At 42.7% G+C, this 14,872-nt stretch overlaps 2 protein-coding genes across 3 annotated transcripts in view; both read right to left on the bottom strand.

The window, feature by feature from the left end:
• The window catches only part of igf2bp2b (insulin-like growth factor 2 mRNA binding protein 2b), a 30,107-nt gene extending 25,963 nt beyond the window's left edge, over nt 1–4,144 (bottom strand). For both annotated transcript variants that reach the window (XM_035534519.1, XM_035534520.1), the window contains exons 1-2: nt 3,671–4,144; nt 2,502–2,562 (exon numbers count right to left, since the gene is read on the bottom strand). In XM_035534519.1, the coding sequence (XP_035390412.1) occupies nt 2,502–2,562; nt 3,671–3,845 (236 nt within the window). In that variant the 5' untranslated portion in view covers nt 3,846–4,144. The remainder of the gene's footprint in view (nt 1–2,501; nt 2,563–3,670) is intronic.
• Nucleotides 4,145–5,418: 1,274 nt separating this feature from the next.
• LOC113586597 (transformer-2 protein homolog beta-like) lies at nt 5,419–14,809 on the bottom strand. Its single transcript, XM_027024825.2, has 8 exons — nt 14,648–14,809; nt 12,838–12,971; nt 12,338–12,497; nt 8,640–8,828; nt 8,233–8,348; nt 7,873–7,986; nt 6,535–6,608; nt 5,419–6,165 (listed from the first exon to the last, which is right to left on the bottom strand). Exons 1-8 carry the CDS (start codon nt 14,678–14,680, stop codon nt 6,155–6,157), a joined length of 831 nt encoding a protein of 276 aa, XP_026880626.2. The 5' UTR covers nt 14,681–14,809; the 3' UTR covers nt 5,419–6,154.
• Nucleotides 14,810–14,872: the final 63 nt, after the last annotated feature.

Here is a 14,872-nt window from a genome sequence, read left to right as displayed (position 1 = left end):
GGAGGATAATTACGATATGAAAATATGCATAATTAAAAATCCAAAATAAAAACAGAAACAGAATGGAACACATGTATAAAATGGTTTCTGCATAACTACTAGATTCAATTGCTATTCATGATATAAATATCCCTGGTAATAAAATCTAAATCTATCCACCAAAGTGGTGCTTACATGCGCTCTTTAAAATAAAATAAGAGGTAAAAGAAAGCATCCCATTATCTGACTACAGCGCCACCTAAAGCAGCCTAATGATGAACATTTCACTGAAATCAGAATTTTGAGATCAGGTCAGTGATCTCAAAAACAGGGTGAGAAGCCAACAAATCTCCCAATAACATCACTTGATTTCAAAAGAAGATCACAAAATCAATGATTTTTGTATGTCAGTATTCACGTATGAAGTTAAGCAGTATAAATTCATCTCAATTACAAAAACAGTAAGCAGGTTTGAAAGCCTTCGTTATACTCATGCCACCTCACATTAAAATTGTACACATGTAAACATTTCATTCTTCATTATGCTTGAAATCAATGATACCTAAATGATATTTAATCATTTATTATTAATTATATGGCATTGCTACTGGGTACTGAACTTCAACCAAATATCTGATGCATCTTTGAAAGACAATGTGTTCAAGATGTGGACCAAATATTAAATATTTACAGATTTCACCTACTAGCTTTAAACTAAAATTGAAAATAAATTCCTTGGTATGTATCACAGTGTTTTACATTATAGTTAAGAGTACATAAAAGTGCTTCATCTAGTCTGTTTTATAAAACATTAAATAAAACATTAAATAAAAACTCTAGGCATATTACCTAATGTAGGCTAAGTGAATGCAATGTCAACTCTAAAAAACTAGCTAAAAGCAAAGAGAACCCTTGAACTTCTTTCTGGTTTCTTGATAAATCTTAAGCATTAACTTGCGCAGGTAAACTTTTTTTTTTTTTTTTTTACAACTGTTCCTTGTAGCTTCAAACGAAAAGCTGTATGTATGCTTTCAATGAAGAGCAACCGAAACCGTTTCACACAGCAGTCGAAATTAAGGCGCTGGATGCGTTTCAAAACTGCGTAGCCAGCGTATTATCCCTACTCATTTGGCGTAGACCGCGTACGGGAGGCCGAGGACTAGCCTGCGTAAAGGACACACGCTGCGCCAAGACGGCATTTCATGTTGGGTTTCTTTTAAAAAGCCATCCTCCGTCCCCCCTCCGTCAGTCGAGGTGAAGCGCTACAGTAAAGGCGACGCTGGGCACAGTCTCCACTGCACATACTTTAATAATAATGTATGAGCAGCGCTATATTAATGAAGGTCCTGTTTGGACCTCGTAGGCCCTAGTTTCCAGGCCCAGTTCCTCGGGACTGATCTGGAAATGCGTGCGGAAGCTCTCGGCTACACCTAATGATTTTCGTCTGACTACTGGACGACATTCCTTGTCTATTTCAAAAGGTGATATGTGTCTGTGTGCTAAGACGTTATTGGAAGCGTACTGAGCAAAAACAACAAAATCATCATTTGCAGACAGTCAATGTAATTCAAACGGGATTTTTTTGTTGTTTATTTTGACTTTTCAGTAAGTAGGGCGGGCTAACGCGAGGAATGTAAAGATTGTCACGTGGTATAGTTCTGTAAGGGGTAATACAGAAAAGTCCAACTATCTAGGGAATTTAGCAGAATCGACACACACACACGCACACACACACATATGTGTGTGTGTGCGTAGTGTCGATTCTGCTAAATTCCCTAGATAGTTGGACTTTTCTGTATTACCCCTTACAGAACTATACCACGTATAGTTACAACACACACACACATCTATATATATATATATTCTCACAACAACACACACAACACACACATACATATATAATATTATATATATATATATATATATATATATATATAGTATATATATATATATATATGTGTGCTGTGTGTGTGGGTGTGTGTGTGTGTGTGTGTCCATGTTCATGTTTCTCAACCCAAATCAGGCGTAGTCAAACATCTATTTACACAATGTATAAAAATTCTCCCACAAACTTACACATGCAGTATGTTCAACATGTCGGGCACAGTACACAATAAGCCTGGGTTTGCGATATCTGATGATAAACGCTCGCATGAAATTCTCGCCGAGAAAGTTCTCGCCCACCTCTTAAGCAGTTGTGCAGCCTGCTGACACAATGCACCAGGCAGCCTAGTACAACAGGAAGTTTGCCTACTCTGTGGCAGTTAAGCTGCCTTTGTGTGTATATAGTACACAACAGTGTAGTTACGTTCTTATAAGACACATTCACACCTAGTCCTTTATGGGTTTATCTAATACTACAAAATACGCTCTTTCCCTCCGAAAAAAAATAAGTTGTTCGTAACAACATTTTCCGTTACATAATGATAGCTTTTGGACACAAACAAGATCGTGCCTAACGTCAACCGGGGCCGGTCGTGCATGCATTCACGAAACACAGCTCGGAACAGGAGTGTTTTTACCTCAGTTTTTTGGGAACAGAATAGTCGACCTCAATCACCTTTCCGTGCAACTCGGCTTTCCCTACAAGGAAACAATGCAATTTAGGAGGCCATCAAGAGACACAAAAGACAGGAAAATAAGACAACTGTTTGTTTGTTTTTTTTTGTTATATTTGAAATTGTCACACTAATATTTAACATATTTCTCAGGTTAGACTATATTTCTGTTTTTCTTTAATTAAATGAAAAAACTTGCCATGCTGCAAGAAAGGTTAATAGAACTAAAATAGTATTTTTACTCCCTCAACCAAAGTGGACTTTTATGTTTCTAGAAAAAGAGGGCGCCAAAATAAAACGAGCACCAACATGTAAAAAGAAAATACTCCCAAGGAAAGTGGCAAAGGCACGTTTTCTTTTTCGGACTAGCCTAAATTATCTCACGCAGGGGAAGCATGCGATAAGTATAACAGCTAAATATAACCTGTAGGTAATTTATCTAATGACTTCGCCGTTTGACTTTTGGCAGGGTGTTGACTGGCCTTGGGAACACTGGAGTGTGGCGACTGAAACCGAGCTTTTGCTTACCGAGGCGCACTGGGTTCGTTTGAAGGGCCTACAAACCACGCCGTTCACTTTGACACTCACACTCGTCGCCCTTAACCAACTATCCATTTATCGCCGCTTTCCTGCTGTTACACATCACTTACACACAGGACAACTTCGTAGAAAATCTACTTTGGCATCTGGGGCACTTGTTCGACAAACAGACATAACGTTTGCCCCTCTGAGCTCCTTCCAAAAAATTCGGGAGAAAAAAATACCGACAAAATAATTATGCCAATGCGAGCACTGGACAACCCTGCATATCCAACTGACATCCAAATTGCATTACCTTACGAGATACGATACTCAGGCCGGTGCGTTATAGTAAAGCTTAGTTTGACGCTGACCTTCTTATATCATGTTCTCTATCTTATTTGAACTATTGCAACAATACTGCCAAGGCCAGTCACCTTATTCGGGCTACTGTAAGCATACACCCTGGCACACTGCTACATCCTAGGGAGTTTGGTCAAACGTGTTTTATACATTTATCTTCCTATCAAAATATGGGCTATGCAAAGAAAGGCTAATCGAGTAGCATTACCTAAGAGGTATCACCGAGTTTGAGCTGCGATAAAAGCACTTACCTGACAGCGTCTCAATTGCTTTTATGGCCCACTTTTGGTCAGGGAAATCAACGAAAGCATAACCGGACTTCAGCAAGACCCGGTCGGTCACGGGAAGCTCACTTTCACCAAAGAGCCGTTTCAGGTCCTCCACGGTGACCGAGGGACTCAGGTTCCCCACGTACAGTTTGTTCATGATCCACGGAACGAAATTAAAGAAAAAGCGAGCGGTAGTCGGCTAGAGAGAACGAACTTCCAATTTATCGTCAACGGCTGGAAATAAAAACAAAATAAAAAATAAACACACGGTGAACTTGAAAAGGCAACAATCGAGCCTCAGCTCCGGACAGATCCCGGCATCAACTTCGCTCCTTGTAAATCACTTCTGACTAAGGTTTTCAAAAATGTCCCAGCGTCACTCCAGCCTGCAAGCGCCGCCTTTAGACAAAACCTCGCTCCCGGAGAATCAGACACCTCTCCATCGCAGTCATTCAGCCAGACCCATAAAGACACAAGAAGAGAAAGCGTAGTTTTAGACACACCTATTCCACATCTTTTTTTATTTTCATGTCCAGGCGAATCTGGTGGTTTGAATAGAAACTATCGGATGGTTTTTACGTCGTTGTTGTGACTGCTATCAGATCCACGTGCGTGCAAACGGCAGTCGCCTCTCCCTTATCCTTTCCGTCCCTGAGGTCTTGTTGGATAAGCTAACAATTTTGAAGCGAATGAAATTATACGCAATGACCGGTTCGTCGGAGTGGCAAGTAAATTGTTGCACAGAAAAACCCCCCCAAAAAAACCCACATTTGGTCTGTACAGGTTTTCCGAGAGTAGGTGTATAAGCAGGTGTCGGCGCGTGTTTAAGGCAACCAGTTTTCTGACGAGGGCCTGCAGAGCGCACGAGCCGGTTCCGTCCAGCGCGGGAGTGAATTCGTCCGACACGTGACCGACCCGACTAGTGCACAAAATCAGCCTCCCGTTACTCACAGTAGTCTTACAAAGTATCGGTTTGCCAGAGATGTTTCCGATAAGTTCAGCTGCATCAACATCGAGCGTGTTAACCGCATGAGACCGGGTTAATCGTCACGTACGACTGCTAGAGAATTAAACCAAATTTGGCTTTTTATTGAAAATTAAACGAAAACTCCGTGTCAGAGCAACGCTGAGCAAAACTTATTCCATTTCTACCTTACATTTTAGAAGTTGTTTACTTATGAGGTAGTCTGACGTAAATCTTAATTGCCATAACTGAAAAATGATGCAGGATAGGAAAACTCTAAAAACATTAATTTAGCATAAAAAGTACTTAAAGGTGCAATCAATTTTAGTTTGTGAAACAAAGCTGTTAAAGTTTGCTGCCCAGTGTGGATTTCTATATTCAATTTCTCTACGTCAGAATTCATATACAAATGAATAGAATATTTAAGAACTTTAAATTCTAAAATTCATGGTCATGTTATTAATCCTATCATCCATTCATAATTTGCAATTAATTATTTTGTATTCATCCTTAAATGATGTCCAGCCATGCACTCAAGTCTAAAATGTGTCTACGAGCTCAGTACAACAATTTTTGGTAGCTCAATAAAATAAATCTTCTAGGCCCTCAAAGAACAATTTTCTTATTACATTCACCAATTTGCATCATCAATTAAAAAAAAACATTGAGGTTACCTGTTACCACAACACAATGCTCTGTGTACAGTCAACAGACTGGCCATTGAATACTGGCCAACCCAAAACAAAATAGCACACCACTAAAAGGATGTAAAATATATTGTTTATTCCCTGGGTATAGACAACAGTCATTTACATCGGATTGTGGTAATTTCATCTATATGCTGGCATTGCTCCGTTTCCCAGCTGTCTTCCTGGCATGCCAGCACAGTGCACAGGTTAGCATCTCTCCACTATTCCAACACTCATGATACAACAACTAACAGCAAAGCCCTTTGTGAGTCAAATCACGTGAGTCAGACCAGGGAAAAAGAACCTGTGAAGTGCAGGGCCCCTCCAGGAAGACCATTACAGAAAGAAAAAAAAGTGTCCATGAGCTAAAAATTGACCAACGTAAGCAGAGGGAGAAATAAGGGACACCGACACTTAACATCCTTCCCGTATGACTTAAGTCAGCTTACTGGCCGAAATAGAGAAAGTCAAGCTCAACACCCCCCCCAAGGGACAACAATTGGGAAACCGCCTGGTATTAGAACACAACACATTCGCTCAAGCTAAATACACCATCATCCAACTGGGCTTGGAGCCGAACAGATTGGAACATAAATGACTTAACAGTAATGAAATTAAAAAGATACACAGATCATCTTAATGTTAAACTAAGCAAAATGCAAGGCTCTTAAAAAAAATACAAGAACTCAAAGCACAAGGAACGAAAAACAAAAACCCAAAACAAACAAACAAACAAACAAAAATCTCTTCCCCATTATTCCATGTTTCTGAGGCCGGAATGCCTCCAGCTCAATCAACACAGAAACGTTTTCTTCAATAACGCCCTGTTGGAGTGAAGCAGAAATTATTACTTCATTGGAAAACAAATCAGGAGCGAATGGATGCATTATGGTTATTGCACCATTATCTCATTACAGGGATTTGTAAATGGCATCCCAAATTTTTAAGATAGCAAAAGCTTCTCAATTATGTCTATGTAGCATTCTCAGGACTATTTACCATGTAGTGTGTGCTCTTGAATGTGTGCCTTTTAGTGCAGATTGCACAATTTAAAATAAGCAACACGTTCATCTTTAACAAACCCCATTCAACTTAAATTTATGTAAGGAAAAAAAGGGAATGAAATCACGTCATATCGTGGACATTTCTTCAGGGAACGTGTTAGGGGTTTTGCTACTAAGTACACTACTCACGTGGGGAATAGGACCGTGACCGTGACCGGGAGCGGTATCCTCCACGACTGTAGTAGGGTGAGGGTGACCTACGCCTACATATGAGAGAGAGACAACCACACACAGGTTATTATTTAAAAGTTCAGAAGCACTAATCCTCAGTTTACAAAACACTTGTTCAAAAGTCTCCCCCAAGTATCACTGCAACCCAGTCACAGCCTCTGCATGCAGTGGTCCATTCTGCTTTCAACCCTGCCCAATTTCCTGGTGTCGCTGGGGTGCCCCCACCCCAGCTAGGAAAGCAGAGCCCCACCTGCCCTACAGCAGCCTAAGTGTGGCGCTCCCCACAGACATAGACAGTCTTCTCCAAACAGCCATGCTGTGTGTGACGGACACCTGCATTCTTGTGCCGTCATACCAGATGTCTTTAGGTAGCTCGAGATGCTGCTCGGCATACTACAGGCAGGTTCGTTTTGTGCTGTGCTTGTACAACTGGACATTTTTGATTAAAAGTACCCCCTTATTGTACATTCTGAAATGCCACTGTCCCCGGCAGGGGCCTGCGCATTTTTTTCTGAAGCTTATACAAGTGTTCAGTCTGAATACTGCTAATTGGATTTTTCAGATGCAAGGGTGGGGTTTTTTTTAATGGTGTAAAATGACTTCACAGATCTTGTGGCATTTCTTTTGCTTTCCCAATCTTTTATAAAGAAACTTTTTGGTCAAGGTTTTCATCCACACCAAACTTTGTCAATGGCTTTTTAAAAACACAGACTCTCCCTAGAAAAATGGCACATTTGTAAATTTGTAAGGACAAAGTAGATTAGTATATTGACCTTCACAGCGATTTAAAATTGACTTGGTGCCCAAGAACAGACCCTTCATAAAAGGTTGTGTAGATGCAAGTCGCCTGCTTAGGTGTCTTTTTATACACAAGATCAATAGTAAATACTGTTTTCATTAGATACTGTAATGCTGTCGTGCCTTTTACAACAAAAAAATGTTTTTTAAAAATGTTTTATTAAAAGTGCCAGGAGCGTGTAAACCTATGAACAGTTATCATGGTGCATGGTCTCAGCAATGCTGCTTAGTACCCTTAGTAGGACACTACACAGTGGGCTACAAACAGCCTCCTCTACACACACTGCTCATCTTCCGCTGCTCGCCGCACGCAATAGGAACATTACTTAACGAGCAATTACCAGCAGCTGCAAGAACACACCATACACAGACTCCTGTATTCTGCTGCACTTGTTATCTTGCCTGATGCACACATGCGGTACAGTACGTGCAATAGCACAGTGGAGCATGTTCAGGCAAAAGTAAACAAAGTCCATCAAAAATGGTTCATTTGCTGACCTGTAAGATCTGTAGTATTCTCGGTCATCGTAGCGGTCGTATCCCCGATCGTAGCCACGGTCATAGTAGTCTCTGGAGCGGCTGGCCGAGATACTGGGTCTTCCCCCTCCACTACTGAAGAGGCAAAGTGAGAAGGCACATGAGCAAGACCAACAACAAGAAAAAACAATTCCGCTACTAAGTTCATTGGGTGCGTTTGCAGAGAAACTAAATATTCACTGGTTTAAGGTAGTTCACACCACAACATTCCTACCCGCACAGCGCTGCTTACATTTGCTTTTTCGCTTTACGTTTTCTCTTACCATTTTTAAACTACCGTCCTAGATCAGTGTGAAGCAGTCACAGCTAAAGAATACTCACTAGGTGGGCCGACCCATGTAGATTCCGGGTGTGGGGGTGTGTGGTCTCTGGGTAATGGAAAAGTCCACCCTGATACGCCGCCCATCCAGCTCCATGCCATTAGCTCTTTCTTTAGCCTAAAAACAACAAAAAGAGAAAACAGACCAAGTTTCAATGCGAGTATTCCTAGCCACACATGGGAACCAGGAACCTATTAAAATGGGCCCATAAACATGTGAATTAGAAGGGCGAGGAATGTCCTCAGAGCTGGCACGAGCCAATAACCAGCACACCACACAGCGCTGCTGTCCATTTGTGGCCTAGGAGATGCACGTTTCACCACAGACAAACAGCAGTAGGGCTGCACGATAGTCAAAAACATCATGATAATAGTCATTCAGCCCCAACAGGAACCAATGCACGCTCACCTCCTTGGAGTCCTCCTTGTTCTCAAAGTAGACGAAGGCGAAGCCCCGCGAGCGCCGCGACTGCTGGTCGTAGACGATGGTGACACTGGCCAGGGGGCCGTACTTGGAGAACACCTCCCTCAGGTCTCTCTCTGTGGTGTAGAGGCTCAGGCCAAACACACCCAGGCAGCAGTTGGGGTCTGGGTTTGCCTACACAACGAACAAAAGAGCGACATCAACTACAGGCACACCGCAATTTCATTACCCGGACCATATATGCTGATGTGGCTAATGCAAACAAGTACCAATTTAAGGGGGGAAAAAAACCCTCTCTAAACAAAAGGCAGGGGACTCCGTAAATCATTAGCCCTGATCTAGGATCAGTTCTCCTTTCCACATAATCTTCATTCAAAAATGCAAGATAAAACACGATCCAATATCTGCAGTATTCAGATATCTCACCCATGGTGTTATGCAGAACATCAAAAAAGCTGCATCCAGGCAACAACCAGAGCAAGAAGCAAGGAAAGAAAGCTTCGAGTGCCTTTACCAGACTGGGGCACAACAAATTTTTTCATCCGTCGACATTCAGTGAAAGGAAACAATACCGCAGAGTATTATAAAAGCTCTCTGACATTTACGGTTAGCTTCAACACAGCTTATGGCTTTGATATCTGCTTTAGTCTGGAAGATGACCTTTGATCACAAGAATGTCCCTGACGTTTGTAAGGAGCACAGCGCAGAAATGCAGCACACACAAAAATCCCATCACCAAGAGCTCACCATCACAACCTGTCTAGAATTGACTGAATCAATCAATGAGCAAGATGCAGTCAGCACAGACTAAAACCCAAAGCACTTAAGCAAAGTTCAAGGCCTTTATAAATACACGTGAATGCATTAAAGGGCATGCGACAAAATCTCTTTAGTGCAGTCATATTTTGACGTATGAGTTTTATTTACAATTACCACGCACAGACATTTTGAACATATTTTCCAACAACAGCTACCACACCCAAATAAACAGATTTACAGTCCAAAAAAAACCCAAAAACATTTCTTTCACTGTACATGCTAGCAACGTTTTAAATTGGACATCACTGTCCATAAGGTGAACAGACATGAGATGGCTGCAAACCCCCCCCCCTCCTCAGCACTCCACTCAACCACAAACATATTAGACCACTAAACAAAAGAGGCTAGGTAACGTGACGTCAGCAGCTCAGCCATGCCTGGACAAAAGCAACATGTACATTTAGGAAGAAACGTCGAGACAGGCGGAGGAGCTGGTCGGCTGTAGTACGAGCGTCTCCAGCAAACAGGAAAATGTCGGCGCGTTACGATTGATCAGCATCAGGCTCCATTCTGCCTGTTCCGACTCCTCCCCTTCATTCATACCCTTTTACCCCTCTGTCCCACGTTTGTGCCGCGGCTGTTGCCAACGTGTCACAACGAAGCACATGCGCAAAAGAAGGCAGGACCACCTCCGCAGGCCCTAAAAATACGACGCAGCATTTTCATTCTGTACCGCGACACTGTACTACCTAAACTCTAGAAAATGGGCAAGAAAGTGTGCAAAAAGCCCATCATTCACACAGCATCAATCTCCCAAGACGAGCAGCCCGCTAAAGCCTGCCTACTGCACACGTCTTCCTGGCGTAATGCAAAGTCACTTTCCCAGTGTTGTGCTGAGATGACACCGAGCAGAACTGGGTTCTGCACATGAAGCTGCCTCTGGTTATGAGGATAGAAGCCCTCGCCTTTTCTGTTATAGTCATTTTAAACCCAGAACAAGTCTACAGTCAGAACACACACACACACACACACACAACTAACTCTGTGGGAACTTTGGATGACGCAGGCTAGTTAGCCTTCTTTGAAGTATTAGTCACTTGTTTTCCAGAACTACAGTTAAAGTCATCTCAAAATGTGATTTGAAATTTGTGAGATTTTTTTACAATTAGGTTGCAAATAACTTATAATAAACAGACCAATGCACAGTGGCCCATCAGTGTAGCATATGTTAATAAAAATTGTCTCTTACTGGTTATTATTAAAAGCTCTGAATCTTCAAGAACTAAGCTCAGGTTTTGGAGGACGATAACAGAATCCTCAGCTGATGATATCAGCACAGTTCCTCCTCTGAACAACCGTTAGCTGCCACTCATGCTTCAGGTGAACTTAGCAAGCGCAGTGCAAAGATCTGCCATGACCCCTTCATCTACATCCACCTCTGTTCCTAAGCTTTCACACGATTTCACCAGTGTGAGCTGAACGGAGATCAACATGGCATGACGCTAGGCTACACTACTCTTCTTGCTGAAACGCAGGGAGACTTTTTAACACATCTAGCTGCCTATAGACTATAACATTACACCAAGTACAGAGATGTGTGTGCAAGACAGAAAACACACGCAGGCTGGAACATTCATTGGAATAACCGCGCATCTACTAGCTACACAACATTAGAACACAAACCCGAGCCGAACCCGATACCCGTCAGCCCCATTGGCTTTGGGCTTTAGGTTGCAGACCTCTACTTCCAGCTATCCTGAACACTTGTGTTAAACAAAACTATACTGATGGAAACATTTAACTGTTAAATCAACTGTTAAATCATCGTTATGCTGTTCAAATGGGACTGGAAGCTTACCTTAAGTGTGATAAACTGCTTCGAGTGATTATCATGGAGTTTTACCATCGCATTGCTTGTGCTGGCAAACTTTGCTGCTTCCCACACATCTTGTACATTGGCCCGCTGTCTGCGCTCACCTGTCCTTCATTTTATCAGTAGCCAAAATGTTTCCGTATGTCTGATTTATACTTTCTCAATGGAGGGAAGAGCTCTGGGCTCAGGCCAGCTTCCGCCATGCTCCGATGCGTCTCCGTGTCTGTTTATATCTCTCTCACAGCAGTGAGAGAACGGTATGGTGTGATCAGAGTGCCACACAGCAGTACGTGAAAGGGGTTGTTAAAGCAGGGCTACTTTGCGGGTCTGGCAAAGTAAACAGCTTTTTAAAAGCAGTGACGGTACGTTGAAGTGTGCACAAGAACGTTACCACCTCTAATTTGGTGATATACCACATTACTGCATACCTGCATGTGCTTAACTCCAGTCTAGTCCATTCCCTTTCATACAGTTAGCCATGACTGTCAGTGATATTACTTGTATGTGTATTAAATACAAAAGTATTTAGGTAGTTAGTCTTTTAAATTTTGCTCAGTGTTCAAAGACTTTGTTGATCACCAGTGACGAGACAATTGGGTGTTAAATGCTGAACAATTAGATTGGTTTTTACTTTTAACGGACGTGAAGCGTGTGCAGCTATAAAGACTAGGAAGATACAGAGCCGATTAGAGGTGGAACCGGGAGCGCAACACAAAAGCTGCTCTGATTTTGAGGTGGTGAATACTGCACTGACTGGGACCTGGCGAATACTGAAATGTAAATGGCTGTGTGCCTGTAAAAGCTGGAAGAACATTGTAACGTATAAGCTGCTGTGAACCAAGCGCAAGTGGGAGCACAGCAGGTTGCAAAATCTGCGCCAAGATTCGTGTGTCCCGAGTGTGGAGGATGACAGACACTGTAACATAAACGGAGTTAGTGGCTCCGGGAGCTTGCGTGTACTATATATGGCGTCGCCTCCCCGCAAACCCGTGTGCGTGATGCGAGATGGTGTGACTGTGCGCTCGTTGCGTGTAGAGGGAGACGCCCGTACCCGGTTGCCGACGTGGCGTCTGCGGTTGGACATGGGCGAGTGGCTGGGACTGCGGCGCCGCCGGTACTCGCGGCTGTACGAGCGGCTGCGCGAGTGGCGCCGGCGAGAACGCGAGCGTGAGCGCGAGTAGTGGCGCCGCGAGCTGCGGTGGGAGCGAGACCTGTGGGCAGAGAGCAAGCGCAACCGTGATGACGCCACCATGGCAATCGTAATGCACAGCACAGAAAACGAACAAGATCAAAAACACGGGAATGAGGAACACTTGGGTATTCTTAGCTGTAGCTACATCAATGGCTTTTGCCACACAGGAACTCGCTGCTTGCTAATGTAACTTTCCTCAGGTCTAAAAAAAACCAATAACAAACCACTGGGGTGAAGTCAGACAACTGCAGAAAGTCACCATGTATACATTTAGAGCATTCTGCAGATGACGTTATCCAGAGCAATTTATATATTTATCATAATAATATATTACTCTTGGCTGCAGAACAGATACTTACCTGGATTTGGACCTGGACTGGGATTTGGACTGGGAGCGGTGGGAACCATCTTTCGACGGTGCTGGAGACTGCTCTGGGGAGGGGCTGTTCGATTTCACCGAGCCCCTTGGACTAACACTCCTGGACCGTGACCCCTGCACAGATCAGAGACGGGTGAGCAAATGTGGAAAGGCCAGGTCTCCCGATTGGTTAGGTGTGCTGACAAACAAAACTGACTGTAATGTATGCAGGCTTCTTATTGGCTAAAGGTGACAAGTACAGTGGACAAACATGACTCCTGGACTCTAGCTGGCTAAGGATGCTGTTATATAAAACTTTGACACTGTAGTGAAAAGGCAGAGCCAAAGTTGCATTATTACAACAGACGATGAAGTATGTAGAGAACACCTTAAATTCTTCACTTCCATTAATATGTATTTGCTCTGCACTGGCATTACCAGAATATGAGTAGCATGCAGACGTTTTATGTAAGAAAAATTATATATATATATATTCAGACAAAGCAGACTAATGCAAATTACTTAGCCCTGTTTTCATCTTATCCACACGAACACTTCTGAGTTTAACTTCATAACTTCAACCAACATTCTTTTCTTCTTTCTTCTGTTTCTTATTTCTGCCTTCATCTTGCCCATTCACTGCTCCCAATGCCATAACACTCTACATGAGGGGAACTTCTTAGAACTTCTCGCCATAGAACATTAGCATGCACTCAAAATTCAGCCTCAATAAAAAAAGAAAGAAAAAAAAAAAACTTGATTTGACTTCGTCCACATTTTCATTCTTCCCACCTTAACCTTACAAAAGGAAAAACAGAAAAGAGTAAGGGCTTTGAATTCATTTTGATAAAATAATGTTACATTAGTTACGGAAAAAAGTCCAAGAGCGACGTGACTGAGATCAAACAACTTTTACAACACTAGTTACAGAGGTGTTCATTTGACGGGTCGAGAAGTAAAAGGCATGCCGTGATTTTGAAACCACGTGGCTCATTTTAGGAATTTATTTAATGTGTTAGTACGAGTCAGTTTACAAATCCGACTAGAGCAAAATATGGAAAGGGCTTTTACTTTGTGAACCCACCAAATCCACCTTTGACTGCATAGCTAGTACGGAGCTGACCTAAACAATTCGTTATGCAAGTGCCTTTAGTTACGCTTGGATAAACGATATCTACATAGGATATCCAACCGAGCAAATCCAACCAAGGCACATTTTCTACCCAACCTTGGTAAAACAAATACATGAATGAAAAACATGTTTGGTAGCTAACTAGCTACCTACAATGCGAATTAGACCAGACATTTAACTAGCTGGTTGACTAGCTGGTGCCTGAAGTGTTTATCCAGGCTGGACACACAGGCCTTAACCCTGCTCATGTCTTACTCACGAAACGAATGGGGTTAGCTAGTTAGCTATCTTAGCTACCTAAAGGATAATGTTGAGCTACGTCGAGTGGAGTGCATATGAATACTTTTAAAAGGTCGCACTTACACCTGAAATAAGAAAGTTTTGTTAGGATCAAAAGGGTAACTATGAAAGGAATACATGCTCGCACTGTTAGCCAGCTAGGCTAACTAGCTAGCCAAATGACTCGCACTCGGAACTGAATATTGAAAGCTAAAAATAAACGTTAGGTTACTGAACATTATCAGCGAATAAATGAGGGATTGAAGTAAACGTCGCTGAAAATGAATGAAATGCAGCGGGTCGAGTTTGTACCGTTACTACGGACAGGGCGTGGAGACGGACATGTTAGCTTAGCTAGCTACACAGTACAAAAGCTCGTTAAAACCGTGTTCGTACATACCCGCTCCACAAACTCCTTCTCGTTATCGCTCATGGTGTCCTAGTAGCTGTGAATTTGGAGCTAGACAAGACAGAAAAAAACAGACTTCTTGTGTATTTCTGAAGACGACACGGCACGTCGACGGTTTTTCTTTGCGTAGAGCAGATATGGGGGGCGGGGGGGGACATCACAATGGCGCCTAGAAATTACGACTTAGTACTGGCGGAATGCCGCCACCTAGCGGCG

The sequence above is a fragment of the Electrophorus electricus genome, chromosome 16 (assembly GCF_013358815.1).
Source record: "Electrophorus electricus isolate fEleEle1 chromosome 16, fEleEle1.pri, whole genome shotgun sequence".
Classification (NCBI taxonomy): Eukaryota; Metazoa; Chordata; class Actinopteri; order Gymnotiformes; family Gymnotidae; genus Electrophorus; species Electrophorus electricus.
The sequence above is the reverse complement of the archived record's forward strand: the minus strand, read 5'-3'. Positions and strand labels throughout refer to the sequence as shown.